Raw genomic sequence first — 15,336 nt, forward strand, 5'->3', positions numbered from 1 at the left:
AGTCAATTCAGTTGTTTTCTAATGAACAAGAGTTGAACAATCACAACAATTATGTGTCTAAAATATAAATTGCTTCGAAGGAATTGATTTTAAAAAGGAATTGGAAATTATTATTATTATTATTATTATTATTTATTTCTTAGCAGACGCCCTTATCCAGGGCGACTTACAATCGTAAGCAAATACATTTCAAGTGTTACAATACAAGTAATACAATAAGAGCAAGAAATACAATAACTTTTGTTCAAGTGTGACAAACCACAATTCAATAATACAGCAGATAATAGTGATAGTTACATCAGGATATGATTAAATAGTGATAGTTACATCAGGATATGATTAAATACAAAATACTACGGGTTAAACACTTGGCAGATTACAGTATTCTGAAGTACAGGATTAAATGCAGTAAAATAGGGGGCAGATAAGAGCAAAATAAAGCACATTTACATGAAGGGTGATAGTGTCCCAGGATACAAACAGAGGAGTTCTACAGGTGCTGTTTGAAGAGGTGAGTCTTAAGGAGGCGCCGGAATGTGGTCAGGGACTGGGCAGTCCTGACATCTGTAGGAAGGTCATTCCACCACTGCGGAGCAAGGGTGGAGAAGGAGCGGGCTCTGGAGGCAGGGGAGCGTAGCGGAGGTAGAGCTAGTCTTCTAGTGCAGGCGGAGCGGAGAGGTCGAGTGGGGGTGTAGGGAGAGATGAGGGTCTGGAGGTAGCTGGGTGCAGTCTGGTCAAGGCATCTGTAGGCTAGTACAAGAGTCTTGAACTGGATGCGAGCGGTGATCGGGAGCCAGTGGAGCGAGCGGAGTAGTGGAGTAACGTGGGCGAAGCGAGGCAGAGAAATAGAGAAATAGAATTGAAATTGAAAAACAGTATTTAACCCCAACCCTAGTTCTGGAGCGCCTATGTGGTCTAGACCTACCTAGTTGATGGATGTCCACCCCCTCTCCTATTGCCAAATAACTATAAAAATGTAGTGTGATGTGCAGTCACAAATGTAGTGTGATGTGCAGTCATTAAATGTAGTGTGATGTGCAGTCACAAAATGGCTGAGACGGCTGCTCTTCAGGTGTTTGTAAAGGACTTTGAGATTGTAACAGACCTGTTGCCTACATTTACAATAGTTAAGTATCTCTGTGAAGGGAGTGTGTGTGTAGACCTGTCGTTGGTGAGCTAGTGACCAAATATGGCTGCCATATGTAGACAGTTATTATTTTCAAAATTGGCACACAGCTGTATTCTTTCTCAGTAAATTTCCATTACTTGTGTTTACAAACCATTTATTTTCCCATTCCCCATTAAATACCTGGGTATACCCCTGGGAGATTTTTTGTTCTCTAAAACTAATTTGGTAGTGGCCATATTGGGGGTAGAAATGCATCTCAGGGTTGCTATTAAATACTTTTAGAATAATATTTTTTAGGTTTTACAATTAAATTACAGTTCTGTTGATTTGATGGTGTGGTCGTTAGTCAGTTAAAAGGATTACCACTGTACATGTATATTTACATTGTTATTTACATATAACATAAAAGATTTGTAAAAGTCAAACTAAAACAGTAAACCTTTTTTTTCATTTTAGGCGTACCTTCATCGGGCCATTTGGAAGGCGCATTCCTCTTCAAATGGCTCACTCCTCTGGAAGATTCAAAGAAGCAAGCTTTTAAAAGCTTTTATTTCGGCCAGCCTCCGGGACATTTTGCAGGAGAGCCCTGGCCGGTCAAAGAGTCTCACAAGGGAGAGAAAGGCAAAGCCTCAAGAGACATCAGGAAAAGAACGTTGCGGAAGCAGCAGTCAAACGCAGCCAATGACTACACCGGGAAACCGGACGCCAGCAGCGACAGCAGCAGAAAGGAGCAGGAACCTCAGGGCAGGCTGTCCAAGGCTGGGGCGAAACCAGCTCACCATGGAGACCAACCAAATGTTCTGCTAACGCTGGAGCACAAAAAAGTAGAACGGGGCCTACGAAGCGAGGAGAACAAACATGGGCTGCGACAACGAGCCTCCTCCAAGCCCAACCAGAAGCCTCTGAAACCCACAGAGGAGATGGCACTGAGGCAGTCCGACATCAAAAGGGCACCGGCACACCCCAGCAGCAGAGCGCTGACCCGCCAGCTGTCTGGGGAAGCAGTGCCTAAATGCAACGGTTCTCTGAGGAAAGCCAACAGCAACCAAACCGCCGCTCCAGTGCCAACCTCACCGCCCAGCCCCATGAAAAACTGGGGAGGCTTCAAAATCCCAAAGAAAGGGGAGAAGCTCCAGCATGGCGAGGGGCAGCCAGAGGCCTGCCAGAGGAAATCGCCCTCCGCAGACCTGGGCCTTGGTAGGGATTCTCCTAAAGGCAAAGCCAAAGCTCGTCTAAAGAAAGAGACTGAAAACGATGGCTACGCCCCTGACGCGGAGCTCAGTGACTCCGAGACGGAGGCAAAAGAAAAAGTGTGTCGGCCACAGCGTCTCAGTGCGAGCGCCTCCCTTAACAGGCGGTACGGGACAGACATCATCCGGAGGAGCATCATGGCTTCTTGAGGGGTGTACTGGGTCACTAACTGAGGCATTACTGAGTTGGTCACTTGAACTACTTGCCTAAATTTAAAAAGCTTTTTTTTAAAATAAATGTGGAAGTATACACTTAAAAGATTCCATCACTGTGCAGGTACTTTAACCGTTTACTCATCTCAAAGCACTTATTTTTAAAAGCTTGTTAATTCTTAATTAAAGTTCAGGTTGCTTTTTGACCTTTGGTTAAACTGAAGGTATTGAGTCGGACCTGATTGAAACATACAAGTTTATTTACACATGCACCCCCCCCATTCAGAGAAACACTACACTTCTTTTCTTTTAAAATTGAAGCTGAGCTTGATAGACTTGGTGAAACTACTGGGTCTGTGAGCCATAGCACTGTCTTTAAAGTGGATTATTTTTGTTAAAGAAAAAAAACCAAGCACAAGTTCTTAAAAAATAATAAAAAAAACCTTGAAAATGACAATATGGTAAATGATTACCGTTATGCACTGCAGCGCCAATTATGTTGATTTTGTCAACTTTGGTAGTTGCTCCCATGGCATTGTTTGCCATGTTTTGTTTGCGGAAAGTGATCTTTATAATTAAAGCTTACTTCATTTGACAATTTTTAGCCGTAGGTAAAGAAGACTTTATTTTTTTAAAGGGAGGTGGGGGTAATCCTCGTTATCCCCTTGTCTTTTCTCAGAGGTCTTTATTTCGCTCTGCAGTGATCCCTACTAGGAAGGGTATGACTGGAGCAGCAGTCAGTATCAGCCTAGCTAACCCTTTTTGTATAGAAAGATCTGCACTAATGTCAAGGGCCACCAGGGCAGATCTGTATGAAACACATTGAAACAAAGGTATTGCTTGGAACATATTTGTTTTTACAGTGATAACGAATATATTTAAAAGGAAAAAAATAAGTGCTGATCCACTGCCGGATGCAAATAATTCAACACATGATTTGTAACAAACAGTAGGAAACTCCTTTTTTCTGGAAAGGCTAAGCAGAGGCTTAAAATAAGCATGGCGCATTTTAATAAATAATACAGCTAAATCTCCACTTAGTAGAGGCACGGCAGCTGAATCATTTGCATCTGGTAGTTAATTGTGACCCTGACTTGAATGACACATGTACAATACAATGTGTTATTCATATACTTTGAGCTTTTGCCAAATACAGCCCCTCTATCATAAAAAAATGTTTGTGATTTATCTACAATAAGCAATAATAATTGATTGGGCTATCAGCAATAAGTCTTTTTGAGAAGACTATTACAGTGTTATATTAAAAAGGTGTATTCGAAAGCATTTTTGAATCAGAAATGTCAGGAAAGAAAATATGCATTAGACAAACGAGCAGTCTAGTCGGTGTCTTTCGTGTTCTTATGCATACAAAGTAAGTTGTAAAAGAAAATTACAATTTGCTCATCAGTTGCAAAAAAAAAAGTTAAACAAAATTTTAAAAGTTCAAATCATTGCTTCTGTTCTACACATGCAAAAATGTGTGTGTTACTTTAATTTACATTCAAGTGTTTAGGTAAGAGCCATATTTTCCCATAGTCTTGATTCTAAACTTAACTGGCAGAGATGGTTACAAATGCACAGAATTGTAATGATGTTTGAGATATGTCTGTATTTTCAGTGTCATACCTTACTTGATCATGATACAATAGATCAATGTACAAGTGGAAATCCCCTTTTAATAACATTTCACAAAGTACTTTTTACCTTTTAAAAATCTACAGTACTGTGCTGAATTTGTACAGCAGCTTTAATGTGTTCATCGCAACCAAAGTCATAGTAGTTTAGGCTAATTAAGCTTCTGTAAAAGTTGCTTTGGCATGCGTGGTAGAAAAAGGGTAATTTAAGGGATATGCGTTGTACATGTGACTGGCTGTAGCTGTGTTAAACTGTGCATACTGTACTTTACAGCAAACACTTGTACAGACACGTCTCTCACTTTGTGCCTAGCTTTGTGTCCATCCAAGTTCAATATGCAAATAGATGCATAACACATACAAACAGGGCAGAAAAAAAAAGATTTATACATTGAAAGCTATTTTATATAACTTGGCCCTTTTGCTGTATTTTTTCTTTCCTTTTGAAGGTATTTATAAAAGTAGTCAAGGACAACTGATTTTTTTTTGTTTATGAATGTAAATATAGAGGAATTGTGCCTTTTTGTCTGTTTGTGAATAAACTGCTGTACAATTTGCAATACATAAAGGTGGTCATGTTTTTGTAGGTTCCTAACTGGTAGCTTTTTAACTGTACTGGGAGTTTGTGTGTGTTGAGGAGGAGGAGGAGGAGGAGGAGGAGAAGAGGGTTGTCTACAGTACAGATTTCTGTTCCTCAAAAATATTTTTTTATTGGAGCACCACTGGTTATGCTTTCAATTATTTTTTATTTTGGGTTCAACCAGTTAGCAAACTGATGCATGTTACAGCAATTTACTTTTTTTAGATTTGTGGTCAGTAATTTAGGATGCAAGTTTATATTGTAGTACAATTAAAAAATAATGACCTTTGTGTGTAACTGTTAGCCATCATCAGCTATACTGTATACAGTATGTTGCATTGTGTGCCTGTTGTAAATGGTTGCATAATCTCATTTAATAATTTAGAAAATACAGAACAAACTATTTGTATTTTGATATTTGTTTCTACCAACAGCTGCTAAATAAAGTCCCAACAAAGTTTGTGTCAGTAAGGATAAAACTCCTGTTTCGAGGACGATCCTTACTTTCTAACTCAATTGCTGTCATAGACATTACACATTCCAGATAGCAAAATAACAGCACAATACATTTCACATCAATAATAGAGAAAATACATTTAAAGATATTGTGTTATTAAGTCTTATATTTACTTGTTTTTACCTGAAATGTTTATTGTTAAATTGACTAAAATGGTCTGGACCCGATTGGTAGCTGAGAATTAATGGTAAGGTTTAGTGGAAATGTACACCTAATTCAATTCACCATTTATGTGTGTGTGTAATATATGTGTGTGTGTAATTATATCTATGCAAAGGAATACATCAGTTGGTCCTAAAGGTCTGCCTGCGACAGCAGCTAACAAAATCTGGAAAACTGCAATACTGACAGTAGCAAGGGACTAAAGCCATTACAATCTACTGCTCTGACCTCTCAATCTCTACTTCTGTGCGATTTGTTCCATCTGTATTTCAATGTCATTTTATTTTACATTTTGTAAAAATAGTTTTGTTGAATGTCAAGCAAGAAAAATTATCGTGCCCTCTGCTTATAAAAAATACACGTGGCCAATAAACTTTCTGGACCACGGCACTAGATGGAACAACTGCCTAGTTAAACCAGCATAAACCTAATAAATTCACACCATGAGGATTACAGGTAACCATTCCAATAGCTTTAAAAAGCACCACAAAGACTGTCTGACAGCTCTGTGCAGTTGTGTACAGCAACTGTTCCATCAATTGGTCCAACTAAACTTCAAACTAAAATGTAATATTTAATATTTTAAAAATATGTCAAGATGTTTATAAGATATCACACAATGACCATTAAGATGGTAAATTTTACCTCTGAAATTTTTTTTTGTGTTCTGTTTGGAGCTGAGTAACCAGTTCCTGAGAGTGTTGCTTTTGTCGACTCAATTCACTCCTGAAAACAAACACAGAGACCTGTTCTTAGAAATGTACCCTTTTAACATTCAGCTGCCTAAAATTAAAAAAAACCTGCAAACCAGAGAACTCTTTGAACTGTAAAACACAACTCTGAATAGCTTCAAACAACAATTCTATGAATACAAAGCACTGCATTATTCTCCTCATAGTTATTTGTGTAAGACTGCCAGTCGCTATTTATACAATGTTATGCAACAGCCTGATTATTGAATGTAAATGGCTGTAAGCAGTGTTAACATCAATAATCAGAGGCTGTGCTGAGGGAAATTAAGGAATTTCTTATGTACTTTTTTTTACATTTTCTTTATATAATATATAAATACGCATACACACTATGTGGTGTTTTTTTTTTTCTTCGCAAATTTCATGTCATTTGTAAATGAGATCATGAACCAGCTGTCTGCAAAAGGCAATTTTTTTTATTTTATTTTATTTTATTTAAACCAGCTGCACAGGTATGTGCTTGTTTCATTTCTTTCAAGACTAAATAATTCTGGCTAAATTTAACGTGTGGTTTTCTAGGCTGAGATTGTATCTGCACACCAGCTTCCAGGCACGGTGCACTTGGACTGACAGCATGTTTGAGTTAAAGGGCCATGAAAGAACCTTTTAGTTCAGCAAATGCAGCTCGATACAGGCTTAACCTTCCACATCCGGCATTCTGTTCATATCTGCTGATTTGTTAAACTAGTTTTGTACCTTCGTTTAAGCTTTCATTAATCACTCTTTATAGAGCAGATCCTTTTTAAGATTATGTACCAAATATTTAAAAGCAAACAATGTTGCCAGTGGTTACATTTTTTATAACTTGGCCTCTTTTGTAAATATTCCATCTCTATATGGCTGATCCTTTCATTATAACTTGTTAGTCTACTGAAGCTGAATTCTTAAATCTGCTTGTATACTTCATCCTGGAAAGGAGGCAAAATACATTTTGTACTGCCCATTATTATTATTCAGATTAAAACCTAGCATTTCGATTTTTGTATGGAATTTCCTTAAGGTCTTAACAACACAGTTGATGTATATGTTACAAAAGGAAGAACATGAATCCACAATGAAACATTTACACTTCACTCAGAAAGCACGTGCAAATGAAGAGACAAGCAGTACAGGGTTAGTAACTTTACTCCAAGTTCAGAGACCGTAGACTACCAACAAATGTTAAACCAACAATTATTTCTGGCACTTTAAAACGGTTACTTCAAGTCACTCCTGGGGCTGTGTAGACTCACAGAATAAGTGCTTTTCATTGGCTTCGGTGCACAGTGTGGTTAATGCAACAAGTGTTATGCCCCACTGCTTTAAATGTCCTTTTAGTAAAGCTACAAATGCAGTCACAGCAGGGTTTGGACATCTGGGTAGCCCCCAAGTTCAAACATGAAACGTGATTATGTTGAAAAAGATACTGAAAGAACATATACAACACAGCAAGCAGCAACTGTAAGTACTGCAATATAATTTGTTGTAAACTCAACATTTTAATCACTTTAAAAATGATGAAGACATTTTACTGTAACATCAGTCTTTGCAGTGCTTCATTTTAATATCCATCCATTATCATTAACTGCTTACTCCTTTACAGGGTTGTGGTGGGCTGGAGCCTAACCTGGCATACACAGGGTGCAAGGCAAGACTACACCCTGGACGGGACGCCAGTCCATTGCAGGGCACCACACAGAGGGCAATTTAGAGTAACCAATCAACCTGGACAGCATGTCTTTGGACTGTGGGAAGAAACTGGAGAAAACCCACACAAACACGGGGAGAACATGCAAACTCCACATAGACAGTATCCTAGGCCGGATTTGAACCTAGGACCCTGGCGCTCTGAGACAGCAGCGCCCTTTCACTTTAATATATTAAAGGTTTTAGGATAGATTATGTTGCTACACATCCATTCAATTGAGTAGGTATGAAATATTTTTTTTTATAAATTATTTAGGCTGTTTTTTGGTAAATACAACAAAATCGTTTTACAGGTGAATTGAAGTGCACAGGTTATGATCGGAGTAGTTATAAAACATTTCAAATTTAAATGGGGAAGTGAGGAGTTTTAATACACTTACATGTATCTAGCCTGGAAATGTTAAAATGGGCAATATAACCTAATTCAATTAAACATTAAAATTATAAATCAGTCCAGATAAAATGACCTTAAGCAGAGGCCATTCTTCTACTGTACACTGGTGTGAATTGTATTCAGAGCCATGGATCTCTTCCAATGGCCAGTAAATGAAGTGATTCACAGAACTGTAAGTCGCCCTGGGTAAGGGCGTCTGCTAATGAATAATAAATAATAATAATAATAATAATAATAATAATAATAATAATAATTTTCTACCCACCTGTGTAGTGCCTCAGACATGCTGGCTGACCCCTGCCCTTTTTGTCATACAGACAAAACATTTACCTCTAGATTTGTATTATTTCTCTTTCCACAAGCACGTACACCTCGATCAGGAACAGTCCCAGGTCCCAATCAGTCTATTGAAACTGGGTATAGTATGTAGGTGCAGGAGACTGTAGATTGTTTGCAATCGGGGCAATGGGGCTATTTAACTAGCACTTCAAAATCATTAACCAACCACCTTTGAATATTCTAAAAGTGCTTGGAGGTTTCCTGCTGAACCATCAGCAAGCGGTTCAGGTTGTTTGTGGAGTTGCAGCTGCTGTCCTCTAGCTCCTTCACACACGCTTCCAGACTGCACTCCTTCAGATCATGCTCCATGGATAAGAACATTAAATTATGAAGATCTGGGACTCTGTATGTTGTGATGACAAACAATTTCACCATTGATCCAAATTTAGGAAGCAGGCAAGACAGTATTGGCTTGCCATTACAGTTTTTAGTGTCCATGGCACAGATTAGAAAAAGCTTCACAATAACCTGTGCCAGGGCAGAGGCCCTGCACACTTGGGAATGTGTTTTGTGGCTGGTTCACACAGCTTACAGGTTTAATTGTTTAATTGGTTTATAGAGCCAGCACGGAAATCACCTGGCACTGATTTAATGAGGGACACCTGCCTGTTAATTAGACAGGCAGGTATATAAACCACATGAAATGTTTGGTCAGGGTCTGTGTTGAGGCTAAGGCCTGAATGAAGCCTGTGTGGTCAGACCTGACAAGGTAGCGTGCGTGCGTGCGTGCGTGCGTGCGTGCGTGCGTGCGTGCGTGCGTGCGTGCGTGCGTGGGTGCGTGGGTGCGTGGGTGGTGTAGTTAAAAACTAAGAAAAGTTTAGTTTAGCACTCCTGGATGGAGTTAGGTTTTGTTTTGTTTATTTTGTTTTGTGTTTAAAATAAACATACAGACACTGCCCTGTTAAAAACCGACCTGTGCTGTTAATTGTAAGCAAGAAGACAGTGAAACGATCCCAAAAGTGACAAAGACTACACCACTTTGTCATAAACCTTAAACCTGCAAATAAACCAATACAAAATAAACCTTAATTGTGTGTTAGTATCATTTACATTTTGTAATCTACATCTTTAATTACGTCATCATTTGAACAATTCAAGCAAAAACTGTTTTGAAAAGACTCCTCAAGGCAGATTGTGGGGCAGTATATCAGTGTTGCCCAGGTTTCAGTGCACCTGAACTTGTGCATGCATAGGAATTTAAACAGGTAATAAATTAAATATTAGGAAAATGCCCTGCACTGTAAATGATATTCCTTTAACATGATTGTAACTTATTGAGCAGCAAAGGGAGGTGAAGGGAGCCTCACTGTGTCCTCCTCTTTGTACCTGTTGCTTTGCATTCCTCTGAACCTTAAGGCTGGACCTTCTTAATATTTCCTTGCGAAGCTGATCATTCTCCTACAGAAGCCTCAGCCTCTCCTCGCTGATGGTGCCACAGTCCCCTCGTATCACCGCCACAGTGCCCTGCAACCTCCTAATGGTCTCCTGACAGCGGGACATCTCCTCATAGCTAATGCATAAAAGTTATTGATTACCACCCCATACTTGCAGATTACATGAAGGTCTTTTCATACCTAAATAGCAAATGGGTTTTATATATAAGTTCAAGGTATGGTTGGTTATATGAATCGTTGTCAGTACCCATCACCAGTGATGTGCATCCCCAGCTCTGGACACATATTAAAACTAAAGGCAGCAATGTTTCCAATTGAGTAGTTCTATTAGACAAACAGTAATACTTACTGCACCTAAATATTACTTCTATAAGTGTTATCGCTTATTTAAAAGGTTCTGCCTGTTGTGTTACACCAAGATATTGAAGTGAACAGGAATGTTTACCACAAATGTATTTCCTGAAGATAGCCAATGATGCCTACATTATTATACATTAAAATATGGGAGAATGCTGTTTTTTCGGAGAGGTGTTCATATTCATTAGAGGCTTTTCAATTCAATGTTTTTGTGCAAGCTATTTTGTTCAGGTGCATTTAAGCACAGATGTGCACAGGTACTATAGTGCACTTTGGAGTATTCGTATTTCACACAATTGCTAATTGAATACAATGTTTTTAACCTATGCGATTTAGAAGTTAAGTTTTAGATGGAAAACAAAAATGGAAAAAGTCAATCAAAAGCTGTTTTTACTCTGCTCAATTTCTGTGTACATTTATTATTGCTTAGAATAGTTATTAAATATGGTTTAGCGTCCAGGGTAGACTGTAGATCATACATTTCAAGCTTTACTGTTTCAAGTTCCTCTTCCACAGCTCCTTTCTCCCGAATTGCTCGTTCAGTCTGACCCTGCTTGTCTCCATAGTCATAAGAACATAAGAAAGTTTACAAACGAGAGGAGGCCATTCGGCCCATCTTGCTCGTTTGGTTGTTAGTAGCTTATTGATCCCAGAATCTCATCAAGCAGCTTCTTGAAGGATCCCAGGGTGTCAGCTTCAACAACATTACTGGGGAGTTGGTGGGCACATGAATATAGCAGAGACATTATTTGGCATTGAGTAAAACTAAAATAAATAAATAAATAAATAAAAACAACTCTGCATTTTTTGTTTTAAATGAAATTGTTTTTAAAGGAAAGCAATGCTTTGAGAAGTATAGTGTACTGTTTGCTGCCAAATTCATGGTAGATTCTGTAAATTTGCACATTACACTGCTTTCTTACATTTTCAACTTAAAAAGGAGGCAAAAAATGGATTACACACCAAAAAAATATTATTTCCAACTCATAAAAGCATGCCATACTGTGGCCATAAACTAACAATGAAAATATGTTTAAAAACTAACAAATGCAACTGTGATTCATCACGTAAACATGACCTTTCCTTAAACTGAACTCAACAGCTACAGCACACTTCACTGCATAGATGACACGTTTCTAAAGAAACTAAGGGGAGTGAAAATGATTTTATATCAAAAGGATAAAAGAAAGTTAAGACAAATAAATAGTTTAAAATAAATAGTTTATAAACTATAAATGAGTTTCAGGTTCTGTATTAAATAACACTGTCAGATTATTGATACTCAATAATTATGTATAAAAGGTACATTGAGGGACCACATTGTTTTATGTTTAATAATTAATACACTTTATTCTGTTTAATTAATACCTAACATCTTCAAATTTCTTAAAGGTAATTACTCAAAAAATACAAGTAAATTGGCACACCTCTAATATATACTGTGTATATATATATATATATATATATATATATATATATATATTCAATGTTTTAATTCCTTTATATAATGTACTTGCTAACAGCAACAGGGGCATACAGTAGTTGAAAGATGGAGCTTGCCTGAGCTGTTTATTGTGATGAATAAAATAATAAAAAAAATAACAGATATCTACCGTTTTTAAAAATAAAAAAGTATAGCACAAAAGAATTTATCCCAGATAGCCAAGTCACAGCTATTTTTGATATGCTATAAACCAAGAGATGCATGGTGAGCCATTCCTGCCTTGAGCTGAAATGACTCATTGATGACAAAGTAACAGTGCCAAAGTTCAGATAAGGGAGCAAAAGGTACAAATCTGTTGAGAACGGTAAATCATGACAGTAAAACTAATTAAGAATACATACTGTGTGCTTGTCTTAACACCAGTAGTCATGCTTCTGGATTGTTTATCAAGTGGTGTGAAGTATTGGTTTTTAATATGACACATATCTGTGATACAGAGGTTGTGTAAAGTAATGCAGGACCAAAACTCCTACAAAGCTACTTGTAGTGATTTGGTATGGATACATGCTCCCCCTCTATCTATGCACCATGAATCATCTTTTCATCCTCACGGCATTGTTTATCCATGGCATACAGCCTTTAAGACTTCAGTCTATAGACATTATTCTGTGCAGAGCATGCTAGAATACAATTTATAAACATTACATTAGCTTATGATCTTATTGTTTTAAAATGTGTTCAAATATGTATACAGGGCAAATCTACAGGCTGGTCTTATGCCAGTGTGACATATCTCAAGTAGAGGTTTTCAACCCTCAGGGGGCCAGCACTCTCCTCATGATCGATCGAACATTGCAACTAGTGCAATGGAGAACAGCAACCTGCTATCTCCTCCTCATGACACCCACGTCTTCTGCTGGGAGCTCAGAGTGGAGCTTGTGTGTGTTGGGTCCCTGCTCCAGCTCAATCAGTTCCATCAAACCCTGACACAAGAATGATTTGTTTTCCTCAGTTCTGTGTCACTGTATTTTGTTTTTGAACTTCTTTCATACAAAACACCCTTTTCTATTTTAAAATAAAAACAAAACAAAAATGTTTTTTTTAATGAGCAATGTCAGTTGTCAGTTTTGTCAGTGACTTAAATGTCTAATTTCACTGCAAAAAGTGAACGGTCTATTATGCTCTTAAAGTTTAAACAAAACATAATTTTTAGAATATATTTTAGAATATGCTCATGGTAAACTACTAGTATGTGATGAGAAAAAAAGGTTTATTATAAAAAAAGTGTGGTAAACTATGGTAATACATAGCATAAGCATGGGGAAAGCACAGTAAACCACAAACCTCTTTCTTGTTTGAACTGTAGCGTCCTGAATTATCTGAGCCATTGCTTCCTTCATTTCCTCCACCTCTTCATCTTTTTTTTCTCTCAGAAGGGACTGCCATTATAAAAAGAAATAAGTAAAATGTCTATAACTGCTCATACAAACAAGCCTGGTTCTTTTGCACACGGGGGTTGAAGGGACTGGTCACGGATCCACATCCAGCCTCCATCCAGTCACACTGTCAATACAAGATAGCATTGGGATAATGAAAACAGGCATTAGAACTTGTAATGGCCCCTTTTTATGTATTTTATTTTCTTCCTTTGCTGGGGTTGGGATTTGAACTGCTGACCCTCTGCACTAAAGGCAGACATGCTACAGTTTCGCTAAAAGGGAATACCCTCTAGTCATGTCTTTTATGCACACATACAATGTGCCTATTTGGCCAGTAGGGGTCATTCATTACATATTTCCCTGGTGTAGAGAGAGCTTGTCCTCGAATGTAGAGAAACTGAGCAGCATACATCTGAACTCAGCAATGAGACTATACATCCTGTGTGAGTTGAACCACTAGTTGGGCGCCACTTGTAATGGCCCCTTTTTTTATGTATTTTATTATTTTTTCCTCCTCCGCTGGGGTCAGGATTTGAACTGTTGACCCTTGGCACTAAAGGCAGACATGCTACAGTTTCGATAAAGGGGAATCCCCCCTAGTGGGGTTTCTAGTCATGTCTTTTATGAACACATAGAATGTGCCTATTCGGCCAGTAGGGGTCATTCATTACAAACTACATATAAACACTGGGCGCTGTATAATCATTATAAAAAATCACACTTTTAATTACATTGTTGGTGGTTAAAGATGCAACAACGAAGGCTTTGAAAGCATGTTATTAACTTTCACTGGCACTTCATTCTAACAAGTAATTGTTTTGCAGTTTTTTTGTTTTGTTATTACACCTTTAGGGGCAGTAGTTGTATTTATTTAAATAAATAGATAATAGCTTTGCATTCCACATGATTTCCCTCAGGACAACATTTAACTCCACAATTGTGTTGACCTTTATACTACATAAATCAACAGCTAAATACTTCAAGGAAGGGTTAGAGTGCCATGATGAGTCATGCATTTTTCGGCCATTTAAAAATAAACAAAACAAAAACAATGGTTTAGTTGCCAAGAAGTCCTGCTGGTATAATTAGAGTAAACTTCCTCCCTTTGATAAGCTCAATATCAGATTATTAAAATAACTGCAATTATGAAAATTATGGCATTTAATTTATGTTTTAATGAAATCTCCTTACATACTGCATGTACATACAATATGTTCATTACAGCTTGTAGCTCAAATCTCCAGCATGTATTTCCCAGCAGAGAGCTCATGATTGAAATGAATATGATTGCTACTTGATCTTTCTGCAGAGTTAAGAACATAAGAACATAAGAAAGTTTACAAACGAGAGGAGGCCATTCGGCCCTTCTTGCTCGTTTGGTTGTTAGTAGCTTATTGATCCCAGAATCTCATCAAGCAGCTTCTTGAAATATCCCAGGGTGTCAGCTTCAACAACATTACTGGGGAGTTGGTTCCAGACTCCCACAATTCTCTGTGTAAAAAAGTGCCTCCTATGTTCTGTTCTGAATGCCCCTTTATCTAATCTCCATTTGTGACCCCTGGTCCTTGTTTCTTTTTTCAGGTCGATAAAGTCCCTTGGGTTGACATTGTCAATACCTTTTTTAATTTTGACTGCCACGTAGTCTTCTTTGTTCAAGACTGAATAGATTCAATTCTTTTAGCCTGTCTTCATATGACATACCTTTTAAACCCGGAATAATTCTGGTCGCTCTTCTTTGCACTCTTTCTAGAGCAGCAATACCCTTTTTGTAGCGAGGTGACCAGAACTGGACACAGTATTCTAGATGAGGTCTTACTAATGCATTATAGTTTTAACATTACTTCCTTTGATTTAAATTCATCATGTTTCACTACTTTTCAAGCATTTTGTTGGCTTTTTTTATAGTTTCCCCACATTGTCTAGATGAAGACATTTCTGAGTCAACATAAACTCCTAGATCTTTTTCATAGATTCCTTCTTCAATTTCAGTATCTCCCATATGGTATTTGTAATGCACATTTTTATTGCCTGCATGCAGTACCTTACAGTTTTCTCTATTAAATGTCATTTGCCATGTGTCTGCCCAGTTCTGAATGCTGTCTAGAT

General features: G+C 37.8%; 1 protein-coding gene across 4 annotated transcripts in view; it reads left to right on the forward strand.

Moving 5' to 3' along the window:
- The window catches only part of LOC117408606 (protein Jade-1-like), a 41,180-nt gene extending 35,966 nt beyond the window's left edge, over window positions 1-5,214 (forward strand). For all 4 annotated transcript variants that reach the window (XM_059004760.1, XM_059004764.1, XM_059004765.1 and 1 more), the window contains exon 11: window positions 1,586-5,214. In XM_059004760.1, the coding sequence (XP_058860743.1) occupies window positions 1,586-2,529 (944 nt within the window). In that variant the 3' untranslated portion in view covers window positions 2,530-5,214. The remainder of the gene's footprint in view (window positions 1-1,585) is intronic.
- The last annotated feature ends 10,122 nt before the right edge of the window (window positions 5,215-15,336 follow it).

This window comes from Acipenser ruthenus, chromosome 2 (genome assembly GCF_902713425.1).
Source record: "Acipenser ruthenus chromosome 2, fAciRut3.2 maternal haplotype, whole genome shotgun sequence".
Lineage (NCBI taxonomy): Eukaryota > Metazoa > Chordata > Actinopteri > Acipenseriformes > Acipenseridae > Acipenser > Acipenser ruthenus.